Below are 20137 nucleotides of genomic sequence, written 5' to 3'. Positions count from 1 at the left end.
TGCCTGGAGTCTGGGCAGGCTGGATAACGAGGACACCAGCTTGTGACACAAGAACTGCCCTGCCCAGCAGCCAGGCCAATATCCTGCCTCCAGCCGGGGTTGATGCTTCAGAACTAGATCAAGAAACCTAAGCAAATGGGAACCCATCCATTGGGGAAGGTGCTTCTACCCCCTGCCCCACTTATTGCTTTGTTTGTGTCCAGAAGCATGAGGGTTGATAGACAAACTCTTGGAAGAGTACAAGGGGAAATTGACCGGGTTGGCTCTTCCAGCTATTTTGAAATAAAAATCACTTTATTCCAGAACAGGTATTCCAGCCAATTTCCTCAGGTAGACAAGTTCTTCATTTTTTGAAAGCTACTGACAATAGCTGTGAATCTTCTAGTTATCCATATAAATGGATAATTCTTGTTTGTCTCCTACCAAACTGTGAAACTTTAACAATATGCTGTGTAATGCAAAATATCTTTAGCCTTTTTAAACTTGCTGCCTCTCCACTGCCATGAGTGTCCCACTTGCACGGGTGGGTGCCCACCGCAAAAAAGGGTTACCCCCAATTTACCATGTCTATAACGTTAATTATTGGGTGCGCCTTTCTTAAGTCCCCTCTGATTCATTTCCTCTGTCAACTACAGTTTAATTCTCTCTTCATTCAACAGTCTCTCCCTGCCTCAATCATTTTCATTATCACTCAGAACCCCTTCTGGTTTTGCTATTTCTATTCCCAATGGGGGGGGGGGGGGGTTGGGGAGGGAGGATTACCTGAGCTGCACACGCAATTTGAGTTGAAGACACAGTATATACATCTATGGTGTTATGCTAACATTAGTATTTTGTGGGATGTCCCTATATATCCTACCTCTTTATTCTGTTGATTCCCCGCATACTGAGCAAAGGTTTCCAATTTCCATTGTACTTGTCAGAGGGGTGCCTAGGGTTCTGTCCTGTTAATTTAGTAGTCAGCAATGTAGAACTCAGCAATGTGTATGAGTAGTCCAGATTATTCCTTCCAACGTGCCTTAACTTGCATTTGTCAGCACTGAACTTCATCTGTCTGTTAACATGTTGCCCAGTCACCAAGCTTTGTTAGAGCGCCCTGAAATTTCTCACGTAAGTTTTTTTAAAAATGAATATTTATATCCCTTATGCTTCAGCGTTTAAACCAACCACAAACTGCTGGGATTTGGAACACACTTCCCTATGGAGAGGTTATTCTGTGGTTGTCCGCTGTGGTATTGCACCTTCCGGTGAAGCATCTCGTACTTGCAGTCCAGTATCCTGTCTCAGACAGTGGCGTGAATCATTGATTTAATCTGGTGTAAACAAACCTTAATTAGTGCTAAATTAATTCATGAGTTTTCAAAACAAAATAAAGTATATGTAGCAAAGTATGTTGCAAGTCTACTGATGCACTTACGATACCGCTCTGTCAGCACACCACTCAGCATACGTGCATCAAAACAAGAAGTGAAACTAAAGGAAAGTCATTTTTACAAACTCTTCTAAACCCTTTTCTGGCCTCTTGGGGTTTTTTGTGTGTAGTTATTATAAAGAACTATATCAATTTGTTAATAATAATCGCTCTTGGTAGAGAGGCTCTTAAAAAATCTGGAGTGCACTTAAGAGTTTCTCATATGAGCTTTTAAGCAATTTTACATGGTTTACACAGTTTTATCATCAAGCTAACCAGTGACCCCCGGAGAACAAAAACCTTACATAACACTGTTTAAATACCCCTCTAGCAATTTTTAACCCAAACTAGTATCCAGGGGAGGGAGTAGCACATGTAAACACTACACTTCAAATATTCCAATAAATATAGACATTATTCCTCCAGTTTTGCCTTTGTCTACCTGGCAACCGCATCAATCTGTGGTGATAGGCTCCCCAATTCTCCCATGCATTCCCCCTGCTTGTTCCACATGGGGGATATTCACCTGGAAATTCATGGAGTCTCCAGTATCCTTTACTTTTGCTTTGTTGAATGTATGATTTTGCTTTTTTTTTTTTTTTTTTTTAATTCTTTGCATTTCACTAAGCTTTAGTGTGGAGAAATAAAGTAGACTTTTAAAATTCTTTCAGTCTTACTCTAAAATGGTGTTCGAAGCAAAGGTAAGGAAACAATGAAAAAAGATTAACCTGCATCTTTATAAGCTTTAAAACAATGTTACCTGTGACTATAGTTTTGACAAAAACGTGTTATAAAATATATACTGAAGAGTGAGAAAGGAACATCAATTGCTATGAATGTGCCATATGGCTGAGTTAATGTTGCTGTGGAAGCCTTATTCTTTGAATTTCCTGACACTCTAATGGTTACTTTGGAAGTTACTCTTTAAGATAGAGAAGTTTGATATATTTGTCAACCCAAAAGCTAGAAAACAACAATTTTACTTAATTGTTGTATAAGCGTGTAAATAGAATGTTTCTGTGTGTAGACAGCCTGCAAAAATGTATAGAGACAGCCTGTATATTGTGTTCATGGATTTGTGGAAAAGAGGGATATGTTCTGATTTTCCAAATTGGTAAATGTATGCGAAATTTTAGATTTTGGAATTGGGAAAGAGGGCCCCTAACCTATTCTTGAACCAAGGCCCTCTGAGATCTGGCTAGGCCATGGCACATCCAAGATGTGCAGAAAGTGCTGTTAACTGCTTTTCTTTCACAAATTCATGAACAAGGCTCAAATATACATCAAGGGCTGCAAAGCATGTGTTTAACCACAGGAATAAACCTGTCAGAGGCTGACTCAAGTGATGGTTGGTACCACAGTCCCAGTAAAGCAATTCTGCAATGACGTTATCATGCTTTAAGATTTCTCAGCGTAATGAGATCAGATCAAAGCAGTGCCTCTTCCAGCACAATTTCTACCAAAGCGCACATCAGCCCATGTGAATTTTGTCAGAAGAGATTAAAAAAAAATACCAGGTTTGTCTCTTTACAAAACAAATGTTATCTTAAACGGGCAGGAGTATTTAGGGGGATTTTTTTTTTTTTTATTTTTACACTGTCTGAACTGTCTAGGTGCAAGCTTCCAAAAACCTTCCTGGAAAAGCTCTGTTAAAATGTGTTCTAGCGATTGGAGAGGTCACATTTTACTCCACCCACTAGATCAGGCTCCAAGCTTGCAACTTGCCATTGATGAAATGTGGGACACAAGAGGAAGGACAGAGTATCGCAGATCAAGGGAAGAAAATCCATATTCGAGATGGGATCATTTCATAGGTTAACACAGTGGTTCTCAAACTTTTGTATCTGTGACCCCTTTCACACAGCAAGCCTCTGAGTGTGACCACCCTTAAATATAAGAAAAAGTTTGAATTTGTAACACTATTCTAAATGCTGGAGGTGAAGCAGGGTTTGGGGTGGAGGCTGACAACTCACGATCCCGCACATAGTCTCACGACTGCCAGTTTCAGAACTGTTGGACAATCTGGACACAGGAGATCAGGTTTCACGAACCAGCTCTGCCTCCTTGCGTGACTCTTGGTCAAGTCCCTGGATGGCTTGATGCTCAATTAACATAAATCAGCCACAATGATTTACACTAGCTCAGAATCTGGCCCTTCATAACTCTGTGCCTCAGCTCCCCACCTGTAAAATGGGGAGTTACACTATCTCTCTCACCCTTTGTCTGGTCTATTCAGAGCGTGCGTTCTTGTGGGCAGGGACTGTCTTTTACTATCTATCAAGCACAAAGGGGTTCCAGGCCCAGGTGGGGCCTCTAGGCACAACCCTAGTGCAACTAATCCGTTCTTTGAAACAAATTCTGCAGTCCTTAAACAAACAAAACCCCTACTGAATTCAGTGGCAGCTTTTCTTGATTAAGGATGCAGAATTTGGGCCATTAGCAGGAACCACGTTTTCCTGAACCTTACAGTCTGTTTATATTTCCAAAGAACAGAGCGCGGCAAAAGCGCGAGGGGAGGGAAGACCCAATCTTTTGGAGCGACTATACCAGTTTACCCGATAAAGCCTTTGGCTGTTCTAGCCATCTCTCTCTCTGCCACCTTCCTTTCAACCTTACCTGCTCAGCTCTAGCCTACAACAGAGGCGGTGGTGCTCCAAACTCAAGTCCCACCAAACTGCAACAGAGCAAGTTAACCTTTTCTACAGCATAATGAAAGAGCTGCATAAGCAACAAGGTAGAGGGACTCATTTTTCAAGCTGGGCAGCTCTCACTAACCGTCCTGTGTGTTAGCAGTGACTTTCTGTTTATTGCTCTTCTGGTTTTCAAATTATTTTAGCTGCTCCTAAACGCAAAATGGCAATGGGGAGGAGGTGGTGGGGAGCGGGGAGGTGTGTGTTGATGTCTGTGTTTTGCTGAGCACCGACAGCTGCGGTCCTCTCACAGCATAACTTGGTGATTGTTTTTGGTGCCGGCAGGATGAGTGGAAAGGAGCATAGCTCAGAAGTGTCAAGAGTGAAATTAATCCCCTCCAACCTAAGCTGGGGGAGAAAAGAACTGTGGAGAATTAAAATTTGCCAGGACCGTCTGCTCCGCAAGAGGAACTGGCCCTCGAAACTCTATTGTTAAATAATCTGCTACTGATTTCTCCACTCCCCTCCATTCTCCAATTACTCACGGTCACCCCCTCCCCAGCTTCTCCCTTTTTTCCCCTCTTTCCTCTGCTACTGTGTAGTCCTCTTATGTACATTTATAACATTATTATTAGAGCACCCCATTCTGCAAACCCTGCACACAGGGAACTCCCACTGGAGTCAGAGAGTTCCCTGCACAGTTTATAGGTTTGGTCTCCAGCTCTGCATGTATTATTCTGTAATGTGCTTTGCTCTACTTTTGGATGAAGGAAGCTATAACAACAACCACCAGTCATAGCCTCACTGTCCTCATTACTGCTCCCCAGGGTAACATGTTGAAAAATTCTCAGCTCAGACACAGAGCAGCCTAAAACATGCCCAGACCTCGAGGTAGTCACAGGTTTCATCCCAGCAGTTGGTTGTCTTGATGGACCATGATCAGATTTCAGAGACAGGATTTGAGGTGACCAAGCAAATGACTACACTCGTGAAGCTGTTTTAAAGAGGAGCCACCTACGAAGTTTTGCAGCAAGTTGTAGTTAACCACATTGATTAAATCCAGGCTTTGAAAGAGAAGGTTCTTGTTAAGTGCTCCATAGTGAAACCGCAGTTACACAGGCTGTCTAATGTAAATCTAGGTATTTCAAAAATAATTATGTTTCAGACAACTTATGTGCCGTGCCCATTTTGAGCCAGTAACAAATACTGTCACTCACATGCACTTTTTTCTCCATTGGTTTCAATTTATTGCAGGTTTATGTCTGCCCAAGATAAAGTTTGACGGAATCAGTTCTTGCTGTTAGTTTTCCCATCACCATGACCACTACTGAAAAAACAGTTATGATCAAGCTTCTACCTTTAGTAAATAGCAGTACAACCTGACAAAAGAAAACCTCCAGGCATTCCTAAGTGTCAACCAAATGGCTTTGTTCCCTTAAGCCAAGCCAATATAAGGAAAATAACATGGATCTAGGAGAATATTAAATAGAACACACCACCATAAACGCAATAAGCCACTGATCTTTAAGTATCATTGCTACAGTACAACAGATGCCAGTTTCAGACTACTTCCACTGCAAAACACTACAGATAATTATGGTGTTTACTGATGGACTATACTGGTTTTAAAGTTACAAATCTGCTGTTATCATGCCTATCTTTACAAACTAAGCCCAGGAGCGAGATATTCAGATGGCATTTTTATGCTTCATTCATCTTGAAAGTACAGAAGACGAAGACACTGCTAGACAAGGGCGAGAGAAGGACCCAGGACATATGGGAAATTCAGAGCGGATTCAGAAATTAACTTCCCCTACCTCTGTCACTCTCCCACACCCTCACTCACTTTCACTGGGCTGGGGCAGGGATGCAGGAGGGGGGTGCGGGCTTCAGCTGGGGGTGCGAGCTCTGGGGTGAGGCCAGGGATGAGGAGTTTGAGGTGTAGGAGGGGGCTGGGGCAGGGTGTTGGAGGGGTGCAGGCTCTGGGAGGGAGTTTGAGTGCAGGAGAAGGCTCTGGCCTGGGGCAGGGGGTTCGGGTGGGGTATGGGCTCTGGGCTGGGGGTGCAGGCTCCAGATGAGGCCAGAAATGTGGGGTTCAGGGTGTGCAAGAGGGCTCCAGGCTGGGGTTGTGGACTCTGGGATGGGGCCAGGGATGAGGGGTTTGGGGTGCAGGAGGGGGCTCCAGGCTGGGACTGGAATGTGGGTGGGGGGGATGAAGGCTCTGGCTGGGGTTGTGGGCTCTGGGGTGGAGCTGGGGATGAGGGGATTGGGGTGCAGGAGGGGGCTGGGGCAGGGTGTTGTGGGGGTGCAGGCTCCAGGAGGGAGTTTGGGTGCAGGAGGGGACTCCGAGCTGGGGAAGGGGGTTGGGATGCAGGAGAGGGTTTAGGGTGCAGGGTCCCGGCAGCGCTTACTGCGGCTCCCGGGAAGCAGCAACCAGGTCCCTGCAGCCCCTAGACACATGGGTGGCCAGGGAGGCTCCGCACGCTGCCCTCGCACCCACAGGTGCCACCCCCGCAGCTCCCATTGGTCACTGCTCCTGGCCAATGGGAACTGCAGAGCCGATCCTTGGGGCCAGGGCAAGGCGCAGAGCCTCCCTGGCTGCCCATGCATCTAGGGCAGTGGTCTCCAACCTTTTTATGCAACCCAGGATCTAGCCCGCCCCTTCCCCGAGGCCCTGCCCCACTCACTCCATTCCCCCATCCTCACTCACTTTCACCGGGCTGGGGTGGGGGGTTGGGGCTTGGGAGGGGGTGCGGGCTCTGGGCAGGGGCCGAGGGGTTCACAATGTGGGAGGGGACTCTGGGCTGAGCATGGGGAAGGAGGTTGGGTGCAAGAGGGGGTGCAGGCTCTGGGAGGGAGTTTGGGTGCAACTCTCTGGTCCCGGCTAATGAGAGCTATGGGGGCAGTGGTTGCAGGCAGGAGCAGCATGCAGATGGAGACCCGGGGCCCCGGGGCAGCACTGGCCGCTTCTGAGAACGGCGTGGGGCCGGGGCAGGCAGCGAGCAAGCCTTAGTGGCAACCTGGCTGCACCGCTGGAGATCGCAATTGGCTGGGAGATCCTCTAGGATTGACCATGAGCTCGCAATCGACTGTTTGGTGACCACTGGTCTAGGGGCTGCAGGGACCTGGCGGCCACTTCTGGGAGCCGTGCAGAGCTAGGGCAGGCAGGGAGCCCTCCTTCGCCCCGGGCCCCTGCTGTGCTGCCAACCGGACTTTTAATGGCCTGGTCAATGGTGCTGACCAGAGCCACCAGGGTCCCTTTTTGACTGGGAGTTCCACTTGAAAACTGGATGCCTGGCAACCCTGCTCGGGGACCTTGTTCAATGGCCAGTAATGCTATAACATGTTAATGCATCCTCCAGTGGACATCACTGGCTCAGACATGTCGTGCTGAATAAAGGGCCTGACCGATAATTTCAGTATGTTTGCATCCAAGATAAACCATTTGTGGTTGGCACTGATGTCCTATTAAGAAGACAGCAACAGTGGTTCAGTAGGAGGTTTATAGTTTCTGATGGTAAGAAAAAAACCTTGAGGGAAGTTTGACAGGTAGGCAAAACATTTCTTCCCATGTAATAGGAATGTTAACTAACCACATGGTGCAACCATGGCAATTTTAATACAATTAAACATTAGAAACGTCAGCCACTGATTCAATTTCTTGAGTTTGGCCCAGTATAGAGCAAATATCTCTTCAGTAGCTAGCTAGCTGAAAGGCTTGATTTAATGCTGGAATCAGAAGACATTTGTGTGCAGAGTCAGGATTTTGTTGCTTCTCGAAGCTACTGTACTTTAGGAGAAAATGCTGGGGTTTTAGAAAGGGGCTTTGCTCTTTACATGTGAGGATGCATACTGCAGACAACCACTCCCTGTAAGCAGAGCTTTTACCCAGACATTTTTACAAATATGCCAAGTCCTTTGCATCCAGCGCTCGGGGCCTGAGCACCCCCCTCGGCTTGTTATCTGCAGATCACAGCAGTGCTGCAAGCTTAGCGAGTTATGAAATTGGGCTGGACAGTCACAGCCCTGCAACATGAAGTGTTCTGGTGGTTCAAAAAGCCCTTCTCCCTGCAGAGATGGTCTAAAGCAAAACACAAACACAATGGGAACTCTTTCCTCTCCGCCTCTGCCTGCTAGCTCCTTACCCATCCTTTTGATTGATCTTAACCCCCGCAGCCCACCTCTTTCAACGCCCTTTTTCTCCCAAAACAAGGCAAGGGGTTTCTTGCACTTCTTTACATTTTCCTGCAGTCACCGACCTTATGTCATGTATTTATTCCATTAAATGGCTCTGCCTAACTAGAGCAACAATTTAAGCACAGAAAGATGCCCCAGTTCCTGGGTATGTGGGAGCTACGGTTGTAATGGCCCCTGCTGTAAGCTCTCTCCTTACCCCGCAGGCTGTTCTGAGTGGCCTAGTACAGCAAGGTACTAGATACCCTCAACTCCAGGGGGAATGGAGTGCTCAGCACCTTACAGGATCAAGCCCTATAATAACATGGTCCCGCCCTACTATCATTCCTGGCCTTCCCACTATCACCCATCCTGTTAGAATTAGATGAAATTCATCTAATTCTAAGTGGAAGTTACACTTTTTCCCATTTATTTCAATCATTCCAGTGTGTGGCTGTGTACAGACAACCCCAGTCAAATGGGAAAGCACATGACAGAAAATTAACAATGAATGGGTTGGAGCCCATAAAAATGCACTTGACGAGCTCTAAGCCTTAGCACCACTCCCGTGGCATTTACACTTTTGCCTGCGGGTCCATGTTTCTTCCTCCCTGAATCAATGTAAAAAGATTCTGAACCAGTGGAAATGCAACCCTAAACCGGATAAGAATGGAAATATGAAGAGAAACATGCAAAGCCTTGCTATGCCCCCAGACAACTATCCATCTCAAAATGTGCAGAAAGCCACTTCCTGAAACAAAGAATGGTTTAAAACCAATTGCATTGCCATATTAGTCTTAAAGAAAAAAAACATTCCAACATATTAGGAGACATTGCACGCCAGCCGTCAGGAGAGATTATTCGCTGTGTCGTCAGACCTGCGCACCATCCTCTGCCTTCCCCGATGACCCACACCTTGGTCCAGTGAAACAGACTTGCTGCAACCTGGCTTCCACCAGGTGAGACACACAATCCAACAAAGAGTCCTGCAGTGTGTGTGATCCAGGGCCGTGTGTTCCGAGTAACCGTTTTATTACAATGGTTTATGCATTTGTAATTCAGTATCGAAGACTCAGACAACATGCTCTCTCATTGTTCTCTACAGCAGGTTGGAATTCTTGGACAGAAAGCACTTATCGTCAAAAATAACCTTTTTCTGCAAAAATGAACTTTTGCACACCCACAACACTCCCCCGCCCCCACAATTAGGTTTCTGCTTTTTAAAAAAAAAAAGCTCAATAAAAACTGCAAATGAAAAAATAAGCCTGTTAGTTTGCTTTCCAATCTTTGGGTTTTGGTCTTCCCTTTGGTTTTGGTTTCCATAAGGCTTGGGAGGAGCAGTTAACCTAAGTAGTCAGTGGAGGGCAGGGGGAGTATGTGGACCAGGAGGCCTATACAACCTGAAGGGACAGGTGCTTATTTCAGGTTACTTTTGTGTGCTCATTTACCATTCTGGGGGCTGGGTTTTTTTTGCTGTGCTGTTAGGTTGCACAGCTTAGTCACTAGGAAAGGTTAGATTGCAAGCTCTTTGGGGCAGGAGCCATTTCTTTGTTCAGAGTTTGTACAGCGCCTAGGACCATGGGGTCCTGGTCGGTGACTGGGGCTCTGGGGCACTACGGCAACACAAATAATCAATGATAAGGGAGAGTTTTTCCAAAACTGACAAAAATGTAACTTTAAAAAAATCACCGGTTTCTAAAAAAGTATTTGATTCTGCAGAAAATTTCAAAAAGCGAGAAGTGAGCTGCTTTCTACACAAATGGAATGAAAATCATTTGAAAACAGTAGCTATTTTGTTTTGTTTTTCCAAACAGCTCTATTATTTACCCTATTGTTAGAATCCCTTCACTAAATAGCTGCATCTTGGAGCCAATCATCACTGGCTCATGAATTATCCCTTGTATTTTAGTTAGAGAGAGACACACACTCCATATGAGAGAATATCAGCCTTTAGTTTCACCAAATCCCTGATTGCACTGGACTGGCAGCTGGATGCCTATTCTCTCTGTCCCCTTGCACCATCTGCCAATTGGCACCAGCCTTCCTGTCTTCTGTTTGCTTTCTCTCCTCTCCTCTCCCATTCTCATCTTGTTTTCTTTAATTTTTTCCTTCCCTATTTCTATTTTGTTGTGTGCGTTCTCCCCCGCCCCCCCTCCCCAATTCTCTCACTAAAAGGAAGGTTATTCTCCATTGAGGACTCCATGGGTTTTCAACTACTGGTTTTCAACCTTTTTTCATTTGCAGAACCCTAACAAAAATTCAAATTGAGATGCAGACCCCTTTGGAAATCTTAGACATAGTCTGTGACCCCAAGGGTCTGTGGTTGAAAACCACTGCTGTAGACTACAGCTGGCCTCATCCCTGAGCTAAGTGAGACACAGGATGAGAAGGGTTTCAGAGTGGTAGCCGTGTTAGTCTGTATCACCAAAAACAACAAAGAGTCCTTGTGGCACCTTAGAGACTAACATTTTTTTAGGATGAGAAGGGAAATTTGTGCTAATATGCCTGCCCCTGCAGCCCTGTAAACAGGAGAAACTCCCATGACTGGCTGTATTGGGAGCCACCGCAAGATCAGGGAAATACACCACCTGCTATTTAACCTGCACATGCCAGGATGTAGTATAGAGCAACGCAAGTCAAGGGTCATGTAACTGTTCCCACCTCACTGCTCCTTGCCTTGCCTTGCCTAGCCTAGGCTGGAAAACACTACACCAAATCCTACTCTCCTCTACCCCAATGCGAATAACCAGATTTGATTCACTGATTTTATATGTCATACACATGCACACTGTGTGTGTGTGTCTCATCTTTAATTGTCCTAAATAACCCATAACATGCACAGGCAGCCACATGTCAGTTAACAGTTACTGAACCCCATAAACCATAAACCAACAGCAGACCACGGCTTCATAGCCTTAAAACCCGCCTTTGGAGTCCCTAACAGCCTATCCACAACACAAACTATTTTATTGAACCATAGTTTCATCTTAATCACAATGATACCAGGTAACTGCTCCCTGTTTTGTTGGGTGGGTTTTTATTCTATCCATCTGAACAGCGCTGGCCTGTATATTCTTCTTCAGGAAGGTTTTTAGGGAGATTCCTACTGCAATCAGACCCCAGCTGTGTACAGCAAGATGCCTAAAAGATGGATTAATAAGCTTATACGGCAAGTGGTAGGAGTGACTAGGAGGAGTTCTAACAGCCAGCAAAGCCACACACACTGTGTAGTAGCAAGTTCTTAGGCATCACTAGCCAGGTACAATGTGACTGAAAGTATCTTTCGGGGATCCCAGTTTAGCTCCAATGCAGATTAGGGACACAAACCCACAGTTAATGATCCATCCCAGATGGTAGAGTCCTATTGATATTTAACAAGGTGGAACTCAATAAGGTGCTTCAGAAAGGTAATAACATTCTGTAGAACGTCGTAAAACCTATCGAGTGTAATAGCTTAAGATAGCCCTTCTGCAGGTTTGATATTTTAAACTCAACCTACCAATTTCTGCAAGAGGGGTATCATTCTCAGTCACTCTCCCCCAGAAGGTTATTTTTTACTAAACTCTACAGGACTTTTCCCCAGGGGATCTGTACAGACACCTGCAAACACAGACCTGAGCATCACTGGACTCAGTAAGGCATTCAAACCACCAGGCCCCCAGTGACTTCTCTGTTCAAAGGACAAGGAAGGGTGTGTATCTGGCTCAGAATCAACCCGGCCATCCCCTCCCTCCCAGCAACCAGCACAACTGGTATTTTATCATCTATAGTTATGAATCATGAAGAAAGAGGCAAAGTCTTCAGCAAACACCTGTGTGGTGGTCAAAGGCTGGCTGGCAGAAAGCGGCACAGAGCCAGGCATTGGGTACACCAGGTCTGTTGATTCACTGAGAAAGGGAACTGTGGCTACTTGGCAACAAAAGCCCCACACAGTTTGCAGGGAGGAAATAAGGACAGGAGCAAGGAGGCAGAGCACCCAGCCTGACATGGATGGCCCAGCCCAACACCTGCATACCCCAGCGCTGCCTGCTCGCCCACCCCGGCAAAGTAATGAAGTGGCATTCTCATCTGAGCGTAGGGCTTGATCTGCACTGCAGCTCACACAGACAAACCGGCTGAAGTAGCCGGGGATGACATCAGCATTCATAAGTCAGCCCCAGAGAGCGGGGGGGGGGGAGGGGAAGCGAGGTACCCAGGCCCTCCCTGCTGGGACTCCAGGGCACCCTGTCTTTCCTGGCACCCCATCGGGGTCTAGAGCACGGCTTGGCCCGGCCAGCTGCCGGATCGGGGCCTCACCCCTCTCCTGGGTCGCCCCCTCCCTCAAACCGTCTCCTGGGGCATCTCCTTCCCCAGCTGAGAGACCTTCCTCCTGCCCTGCGTCGCCCAGGGGAGCGACCTGGGAACCCCCGGACCCTGCTCTCGCGGCCCCCTTCCAGAGAGCCCAGCGGCCGGTTTCCTCTTTCTCCAGAGCCCGCAGTTTTGCAATGGCCCGGCCAGGGGCCAGCACCCGCTGCAGGCTGGCCGCTGAGCTCGCCGCAGCAGGGCTCTCCCCGAGCGGGCGGCCACCTGGCCCAGGCAAACTTGGACGGGACCCCACCCTGCCCGGGCGGCTGGCGGAAGGGGAGCAGGTGCAGCCCTGACCCCCACAAGGCGGCGGCCGCCCAGGGACCCCAACTCCCCCGCATGCTCCGGCCACGCCGCTCCCCCGCCCCGGGCGGCAGCTGGGGGGCTCGCTCCAGCCCCGCGCCCTTACCAGGTGCCGAGCAGTCCGCGCACAGCTGGTTGCCCGGTCTCTGGAGCAGCTCCTGCAAAGCCTTCCTGGGCTTCTCCTTCGCCATGGGGACGGCGCGAGTGAGAAGGGCTCGGCTCTGGCTTCTCTCCTCCTCCGCTAGATGAGCTTCATGGGGCTGGGCTGGGGGGCGCTGGAGAGGCTACCTCGCCGCCGGGGGCTGCTTCATCTGGCCCCGGCTCCGACGGGCAAGGCGGACCCCCCTGGGCAGCAGGGCGCTTAGGGCTGCCGCTTCCCCATCCTCCTCACTGGGCGCTGAGCAGCCTCCAGCCCGGCTCTTTGCACGGGGCTGGTTCCGCGTTCCTCCCGCGGCGGCGGGGAACGGTCCGCCTTTCACAGGAGACCCGAGCCGGGCCCTCGCCGGGCCAGCCTTGTTCGCCCGCGACCTCCAGTGGCGAACCCTCCCTCCTGCAGGCGGGCACCCCGGAGTGCGAGAGCGGCGCGCTGCGTGGGCGGGGGGCCAGGGCCAAACCTTCTTCCCAATCCCACCTTTTGCCCCCGAGTCTGCAAAGGCGAGTAGCCCCACCGGCTTCACGGACACCACAGCCGAGAGGTTTCAGCGTGAGCCCCTCCCTGCCTGTGCGTTGGCAGGCTGGGGCCCTCGGCGCCATGGATCTGTCAGGGCACTTTCTGATTGCCGTGACGGGCTGCCTGGGTGCCGAGATGAACCTGGACAGATCCCTTTGCAAGGCTGGGGCCTTAGTTTGCATGAAACCAAAGGGGGTCACTCGCAGTGCATAAAGTTAAGTATGAGCAGGGCCTTCTTTTGTGTTTATTTCAGCGGATGTTTTGGGGGTTGATATTTCGGAATTTCTTTTTTTGTTTGTTTTCTATAGATCATTTAGTGTATTTTTGTTTAGTAAAATTAAAATATCTACCCCCTCAATAAAAAAAACAAAACTTGACTGATGTCCACATTTTTTCCCCTACCCTCCTGCTTTTTTTTTCTTCTTGATTGATAAAATTTCAAATTAAAAAAAACAAAACTGATTCATTTCTTTCAAAGGCACTTTCCTTGCAAGGGTCTCAAAGCACTTTACAAATCTATTCATCATCATAGCACCTGATTACCTCCCAATTGTTATATATTTATCCTCAAAATACCCCTGTGAGGTAGGGAAGAGCTATAATCCCCACTGTACTGATGGGGAGCTGGGCCTAAGGGACTTATCCAAGGTCACTCAGTAAGTCTGTGGTGGAGCAGCAAGCTAAACCCTGATCTCCCAGGTCCTAGGTGAACATGCTAAATACTGGCTCATCCTTCCTCTCCAACTGTTAGTCAATTGCATCGAGATCATATGTAGCCTAGAAATTACTGTGCCAGAGTAATTTTTGATTCGTACAACTTCAGTTTGGTTATGGAACCTTTTTTGGTTTTGTGAAGTGAATCCATTTGTTCAAGTATACCCCATCCCCTTAAAAAGAAAAATCAAAACTTTCATCGTGCATAGGCTTACTTATCAGTCTGACTTTATGGCGAGGAATCCCATTGACTTGACTTCTATCCAAAAAGAAAAGGAGGACTTGTGGCACCTTAGAGACTAACCAATTTATTTGAGCATAAGCTTTCGTGAGCTACAGCTCACTTCATCGGATGCATACTGTGGAAAGTGTAGAAGCATGCTTTGTGTATATAAAAAAATCTTCTACACTTTCCACAGTATGCATCCGATGAAGTGAGCTGTAGCTCACGAAAGCTCATGCTCAAATAAATTGGTTAGTCTCTAAGGTGCCACAAGTCCTCCTTTTCTTTTTGCGAATACAGATTAACACGGCTGTTACTCTGAAACCTTCTATCCAAAGTTAAGCATGTATGCAAATGTTTTCAGGATCAGGACTCAAATAACCCAACAGAAAACCACCACTAAATCCAAATTATCACCCTGATCCTGCAATCACTTAATCACATGTGTAACTTCAGTTCTGTAAATAGTGCCTTTGATTTCGATGGGACTCTTCCTTAATCTGGAAAATATTTTCCTACATTATCTTGCCATTTTTACGGATAGATACTAAGTTTAACTGCATTAATTTCTGATCTTTTTAAAAATTGATATGATCATGAAGTGACCCTCTGTACATTACAGGTTGCTTTTTCTATCATGCTAACCAAAGGTCCAATCCTGCAGCTCTAACTCCTGTGAAGTAATCCTACTATTGACTTTATCTGGACTATCTAGAGAATTGGGCCCCCCGCTCGTATGTCAAACAGCCTGTCACCTCCTTAAAACTCTGAACCAAATTCTTTTTCCAGTTATACGGGTGTAAATCTGGAGTAAAGCCACTGACTTCTGTGGAATTACTCTGGATTTGTAAAAGTGTAAATGACAACAGAACTGGCCCTGAGACAGACTCTTAGCTCCATGCCTGCAAACACTTGCATACATGAACAGTTCCATTAAAGTCAATGGGATTACTCATATGCGTGTTTGCAGGATGAGGGCATTATGTAAGTCCGTTGCTGGGTTTTCACCTATTCTTTAATTTTGATGCAGACCAGTCCCTTGGCCCTTCCTGCCCCCAGAAGCATCCATTGCACACAAAGGCTTCTCCATGCTACAGCTGAGATATTGCAAATCATTACCAGAGGAGGAACAACAACAACAACAAAAGATTTTGTTTTAAAGTCCCTGTTTAGCTTTCCATCCAGGCTTATTGATTCTCTTAATTTTTTGTTCTCCTGGTTGCTAGGCAATTCCTCTCTCCTCTCTGCATGCTGTGTGCCAGGGCTGCAGAAAGAAATTTATATCTTGTAATAAAATCAAATATAACAGGGACTGTTGCAGATGATCAGAACAAGCCTTCTCATAAAGGAAAGGGGGATGGTAGGGGTGGAAGATTAAGTGAGAGCAATCATCATTATTTAAATCTAATAATAATATAATTTGTGGAGCATGCCCTGCCACAATGCAAGAAAAACTTTGTAGTAAAAATCCCACTGCAAACTTCAAATGAGGAGAACAAAAAGTGCATGTAGGGAGAGAGGACAGGGGCCCAACATAAGAAGAGAATGGGAGGTGGAGAAGTCATACCTATGAGACCCAAAGCAATCATAGTAAAAATGCTTTGGAAATAAAGGACCCTGATCCTCTTTCACTTACACCAACTTTACACAACTAACTCCATGGCTTCACTCCTGATTTACACTGTGTTAACGCCATAGATTTCAGCTGAGTTGAGTACTCCTGATTTACACCAGATTTACACCAGAACCTGAGTCAATCAGCATAGCTCCATGAAAGTCAACAATGTTATGCTGATGGATAGCAGCTGAGGATCTGGCCTCATCAAGCCATGCATTTCAGTGGAGCTATGCCTGCCATACAGGAATGTGAAAGCACAAACAGCGGAAGTGGGAAGGAATGTTCTGTGGTGGTTGTTGGGGGGAGCAAGTTCCACAAGGCAGGGCCCATCACAGCAAAGACACAATCACCTACTGACCTGAGTCACAATGATGGGAGCTTTAAAGGCAGGGATGGATTTAAGCACACACACAAGAGGAGCCCCTGCTATCATGCTGCCCAGGGTTCTGCTCCAAGGCCCACTGAACTTAGTGGGAGCCTTTCCAATGACTTCAACAGGTGCTGGATCAGCCCAGAGAGCGTAACCAGCTGGGGGACTTTAGCAAGCTCGGCAAAGCTCCAGCTATCTCCACTAGAGGTGCAATCAGCTCTGATACTAGGCTGTCCTCACACCGATGGTTTCTGTGTTTCCATTGCCAATCAGCATTTTTAGTCAGATTTAATTAAAAAATAATATTTTAAACCTTTTTAAGCAGCAAATATTTTCTGAATTGCAAAATAGCAGCCTTAGTAACAGCCATTGTGAGCCTGATCTTCAGATCTGCTAAGTTCCAAGCCCTCATAATGAAGTCAGTGGAAGCTAAGCACCTTTGGAAATGCTGGCCTGTGTGGCAGAGTTACACTCAAGCTGAGAAACACTGGCAGTTTCATAGGAATCTTTCTGCCTAGAAGCCTCTTCCTTTTGGTGATACTTTGAAAATATCTGACTGAGACTACCAAAAAGGCCATCTTTTCCTCCCCACTGTTGTCTCTTTCCTCTCTAGGATTTTGGCTGCTTTCCTTTTATTATGGAGGAGCCATTTGCACTGTTAAATGGTTACAGCTGTGTCAGCATCTTCCCTTATGAAATTCTATTTTCAAGCTTTACTGGCCATAAAAATCTCGTCTACGCTGCAACTGGCAAGAGCCTAGAGCAGTTGTTTTACAAAATAAAACTCCTTCGGTCTGTTATTGGGAATTACATAGAACAAGTGCAAAAGCAGCTGTCCCAAAAGGGGGAATCTGAGATACTCATAGGTGAAACCAAGAGGACATATTAGCAATAATAACTCAAAGAAGCTGAGAGAGAGTCTCTAAGGCCCCAATCCTGCAATGGCTAAATCAATACCATGATTATGCAAGTAGCAAGGTATTAAACTCAAAGCCTGTTTGTGACTCTAAAGGGTATTCAGTCCATTACACAAGTAAACCGTTCACAGCAAATACATGTACAGCAAAGCCTAACCGAAATATCCATAATTCAGGCAGACAGTAACTGAATACAAGCAAAACTGTCTGGAATATTATATCATCTGGAAAGGACATCATTAGTTTCCCAATGAGCAGAAGAGAGGCAGCCTTCCCCATTACACTTTTCCTTATCAGCAGATGGGTACAAAGCAATTCCTTCTACCAATTCTAACTGAATTGATAACAGTTACACTGTGGTCTTCCTGTTACATAGACCAAACCTCAGGGGTTTCCCTTTTTAAGATATGCTTGTTTCTTGGATAATTTAATTCCATCCATAAACAAAGGATGCATTTCAGAGAGAGCTGCAGTAGTGAGTGGAGCTCACAGGATGGGGCACTCCTGAGTTCTAATCCCAGCCCTGACACTGAAGGGAGTCTCCCTTCATAGAACAGGGACAAGAACCCTCAACTCCCTCCCAAGAGGAATCACGAGGATGGATTCATGTACATCAGATGTTGCCAAGATGAAGCAGGGTATGAAAGTGCAAAGGAAAATTAGGCAGGGGTGATAAAGTAGCAAAGTGACAATCTTCAGCCTCACCCCCTGCAAACAGCTTTCCCAGGCAGACCCCTGCACCTGTACCAGAAGTCAGGGGGGATACATGTAAATCCAGGACTGCACCGAGATGGGGCTGCTTGGAGGCTTAGGGCCTGTGTAATTTCAGCATCACTGCATTCCAGTAGCACACGGTCCATCTCAAAAGCACAGTGCCATGACTATAGAGACCTGGACTGATTGTCAGCCCCATCCTCCCATTGGCTAACAGTCACACAAGCAGACCTATTGACTTCACCGGGACTCCTGGTGCACGCAAGACGGAGAGAACAGGAAGAGTTAGGCTGGTCGTGAGCAGGAGGAAGGAGAAGAGCTTGATTTCTTGGATGCTTCTGGGAGGTTTGTCTAGATACATTGGACACATAATCCACATTTTCAATCTGTTACCATAACAGCCAATGAGCTCTGCCCCCAGCCGCACCCTGGTCACGTCCATTTTCACCTCACATTATTTGGAGTCCTGAGTCTCACTCATACAAAGTGCTCAAGGGGAAATCACAAAAGGGAACGTTAATGGCCACAGCTGCTTTTCTGATTTAATGGCCACTGGTGCTGGAACTTGGGGTGCTGGAGGTGCTGCCGCACCCCTGGCTTGAAGTGGTTTCCATCATATACAGGATTTGCAGTTGGATTCAATGGCTTTCAGCACGCCCACTATACAAACTGTTCCAGTATCCCTGCTCTGGCTAGTACCACTGCAGTCCAAGTAATCCACTTACAGTTGGAAATCAGTATGTGGAAGTGACAGTGTGGATTCTTCTTGGTTGGTGCACAGCCAACTCGGTATCTGAACAGAGCCAAGGGGAACAATAGAAGGTGATTATGTTATTTGTTGCCTCTAGCATACTTGTATATTTGTATTCCTCTGCTTTGTAACATAAACTATATAACACACTACATGAAACTCACATACGTGTATGGATTCCCTTGTCATTAGTGAACAGAACCAGTTTTGTATGTGTGAAATATTACATCTGGGGCCATATCCTCAGCTGGAGTAAGGTGGCATAGCTCCATTCACTTGGATGGTGCTAAACAGTTTTACATCAGCTGAGAATCCAGCCCTACCAATGAGCCCTGTTCTGCACACACTTACTGCAGGGGAAGCTCCTCAGAAGTCAGTAGGCCTGATTCGGATCTCATTTACACCATTATTAATCCACTAACCTCAGCGGAATTACTCCTGATTTACAGTGATGAAAGTGAGAGCAGAATTGGCCCAGTGGGGGAAAGTTGGAGTGCGTGAGAGGAGACGCAGACCCTAAGTATGTATCAACTTATTCAAGTAAAGCTGAAGTGATTTCTCAGTGCTGGCGATCATCAATTCATTCCTAGCAGGAGACTGCAGCAGGACAGGTTCCACAGTGTACAGCATGCAAGGCAAGCACTTACCAGGGAAATTGGTTTTGCTCAATTCCAGTAATTTAATCTCTTCCTATTCAAATGCACATCCTTACGGGAACAGTTCTGAGACATGTGAACCAGCCGTTTGCATGGCACAATGTCTCACTGTGCTTCAGAGATGAAAGTGAAAGTAAGCATGCCAAGGGCTGAATGCTGCATGCAGATGGGGAACTGGTGGTTCTTGTAAGTGATGCAGTATATAGAACATGGAAGTGATAATGCTGCCTGCAAGCAAGACCATGACAGGAGCATTCTGTGACAGAGAGAAAAAGGAAGTAGCAGTAGGTCACTTCTGGCCCTAGTACCTCAGAAAGAGGACTTTAAAAACTGGGCCCAGAGAAGAGAAAAGTAGTAAATCTTTATAATAATATGGCATATGTGTCACTCTGTCTTCCAACCATGCTCTGTACCAATGCCCTCTGCTGGCTGGAATGTCAGACCCATTCAAACATATGAGATCATGTCGCCCTCCGTGGCTAAATGCTAGTACTGCGTAGCATTGACAGGGACACAACATTAGGCAGAATTTAAGGTGTGGTTCTCTGGAAAGAGGCTGTTCGGCAGAGGAAAGAAGCAGAGCTAGTTGGAGAAGGGTGGCAATGTTCCCCTCAATTTCCCCTCCCCCCAAAAAAATGTTTTA

The 20137-nt window shown here is 46.6% G+C and overlaps 1 protein-coding gene across 2 annotated transcripts in view; it reads right to left on the bottom strand.

The window, feature by feature from the left end:
• Positions 1–13482, bottom strand: part of ADAP1 (ArfGAP with dual PH domains 1) — a 103101-nt gene extending 89619 nt beyond the window's left edge. The window contains exon 1 of one of the 2 annotated variants that reach the window (XM_084640765.1): positions 12968–13482. In XM_084640765.1, coding sequence (XP_084496891.1) covers positions 12968–13052 — 85 coding nt within the window. In that variant the 5' untranslated portion in view covers positions 13053–13482. The remainder of the gene's footprint in view (positions 1–12967) is intronic. The other variant, XM_084640764.1, reaches the window with a different exon arrangement.
• Between the last annotated feature and the right edge of the window lie 6655 nt (positions 13483–20137).

Source organism: Lepidochelys olivacea (assembly GCF_965140295.1).
Source record: "Lepidochelys olivacea isolate rLepOli2 genome assembly, chromosome: 10".
Lineage (NCBI taxonomy): Eukaryota > Metazoa > Chordata > Testudines > Cheloniidae > Lepidochelys > Lepidochelys olivacea.
Note: the sequence above shows the minus strand (reverse complement) of the source record. Positions and strands in the feature narration are given on the sequence as shown.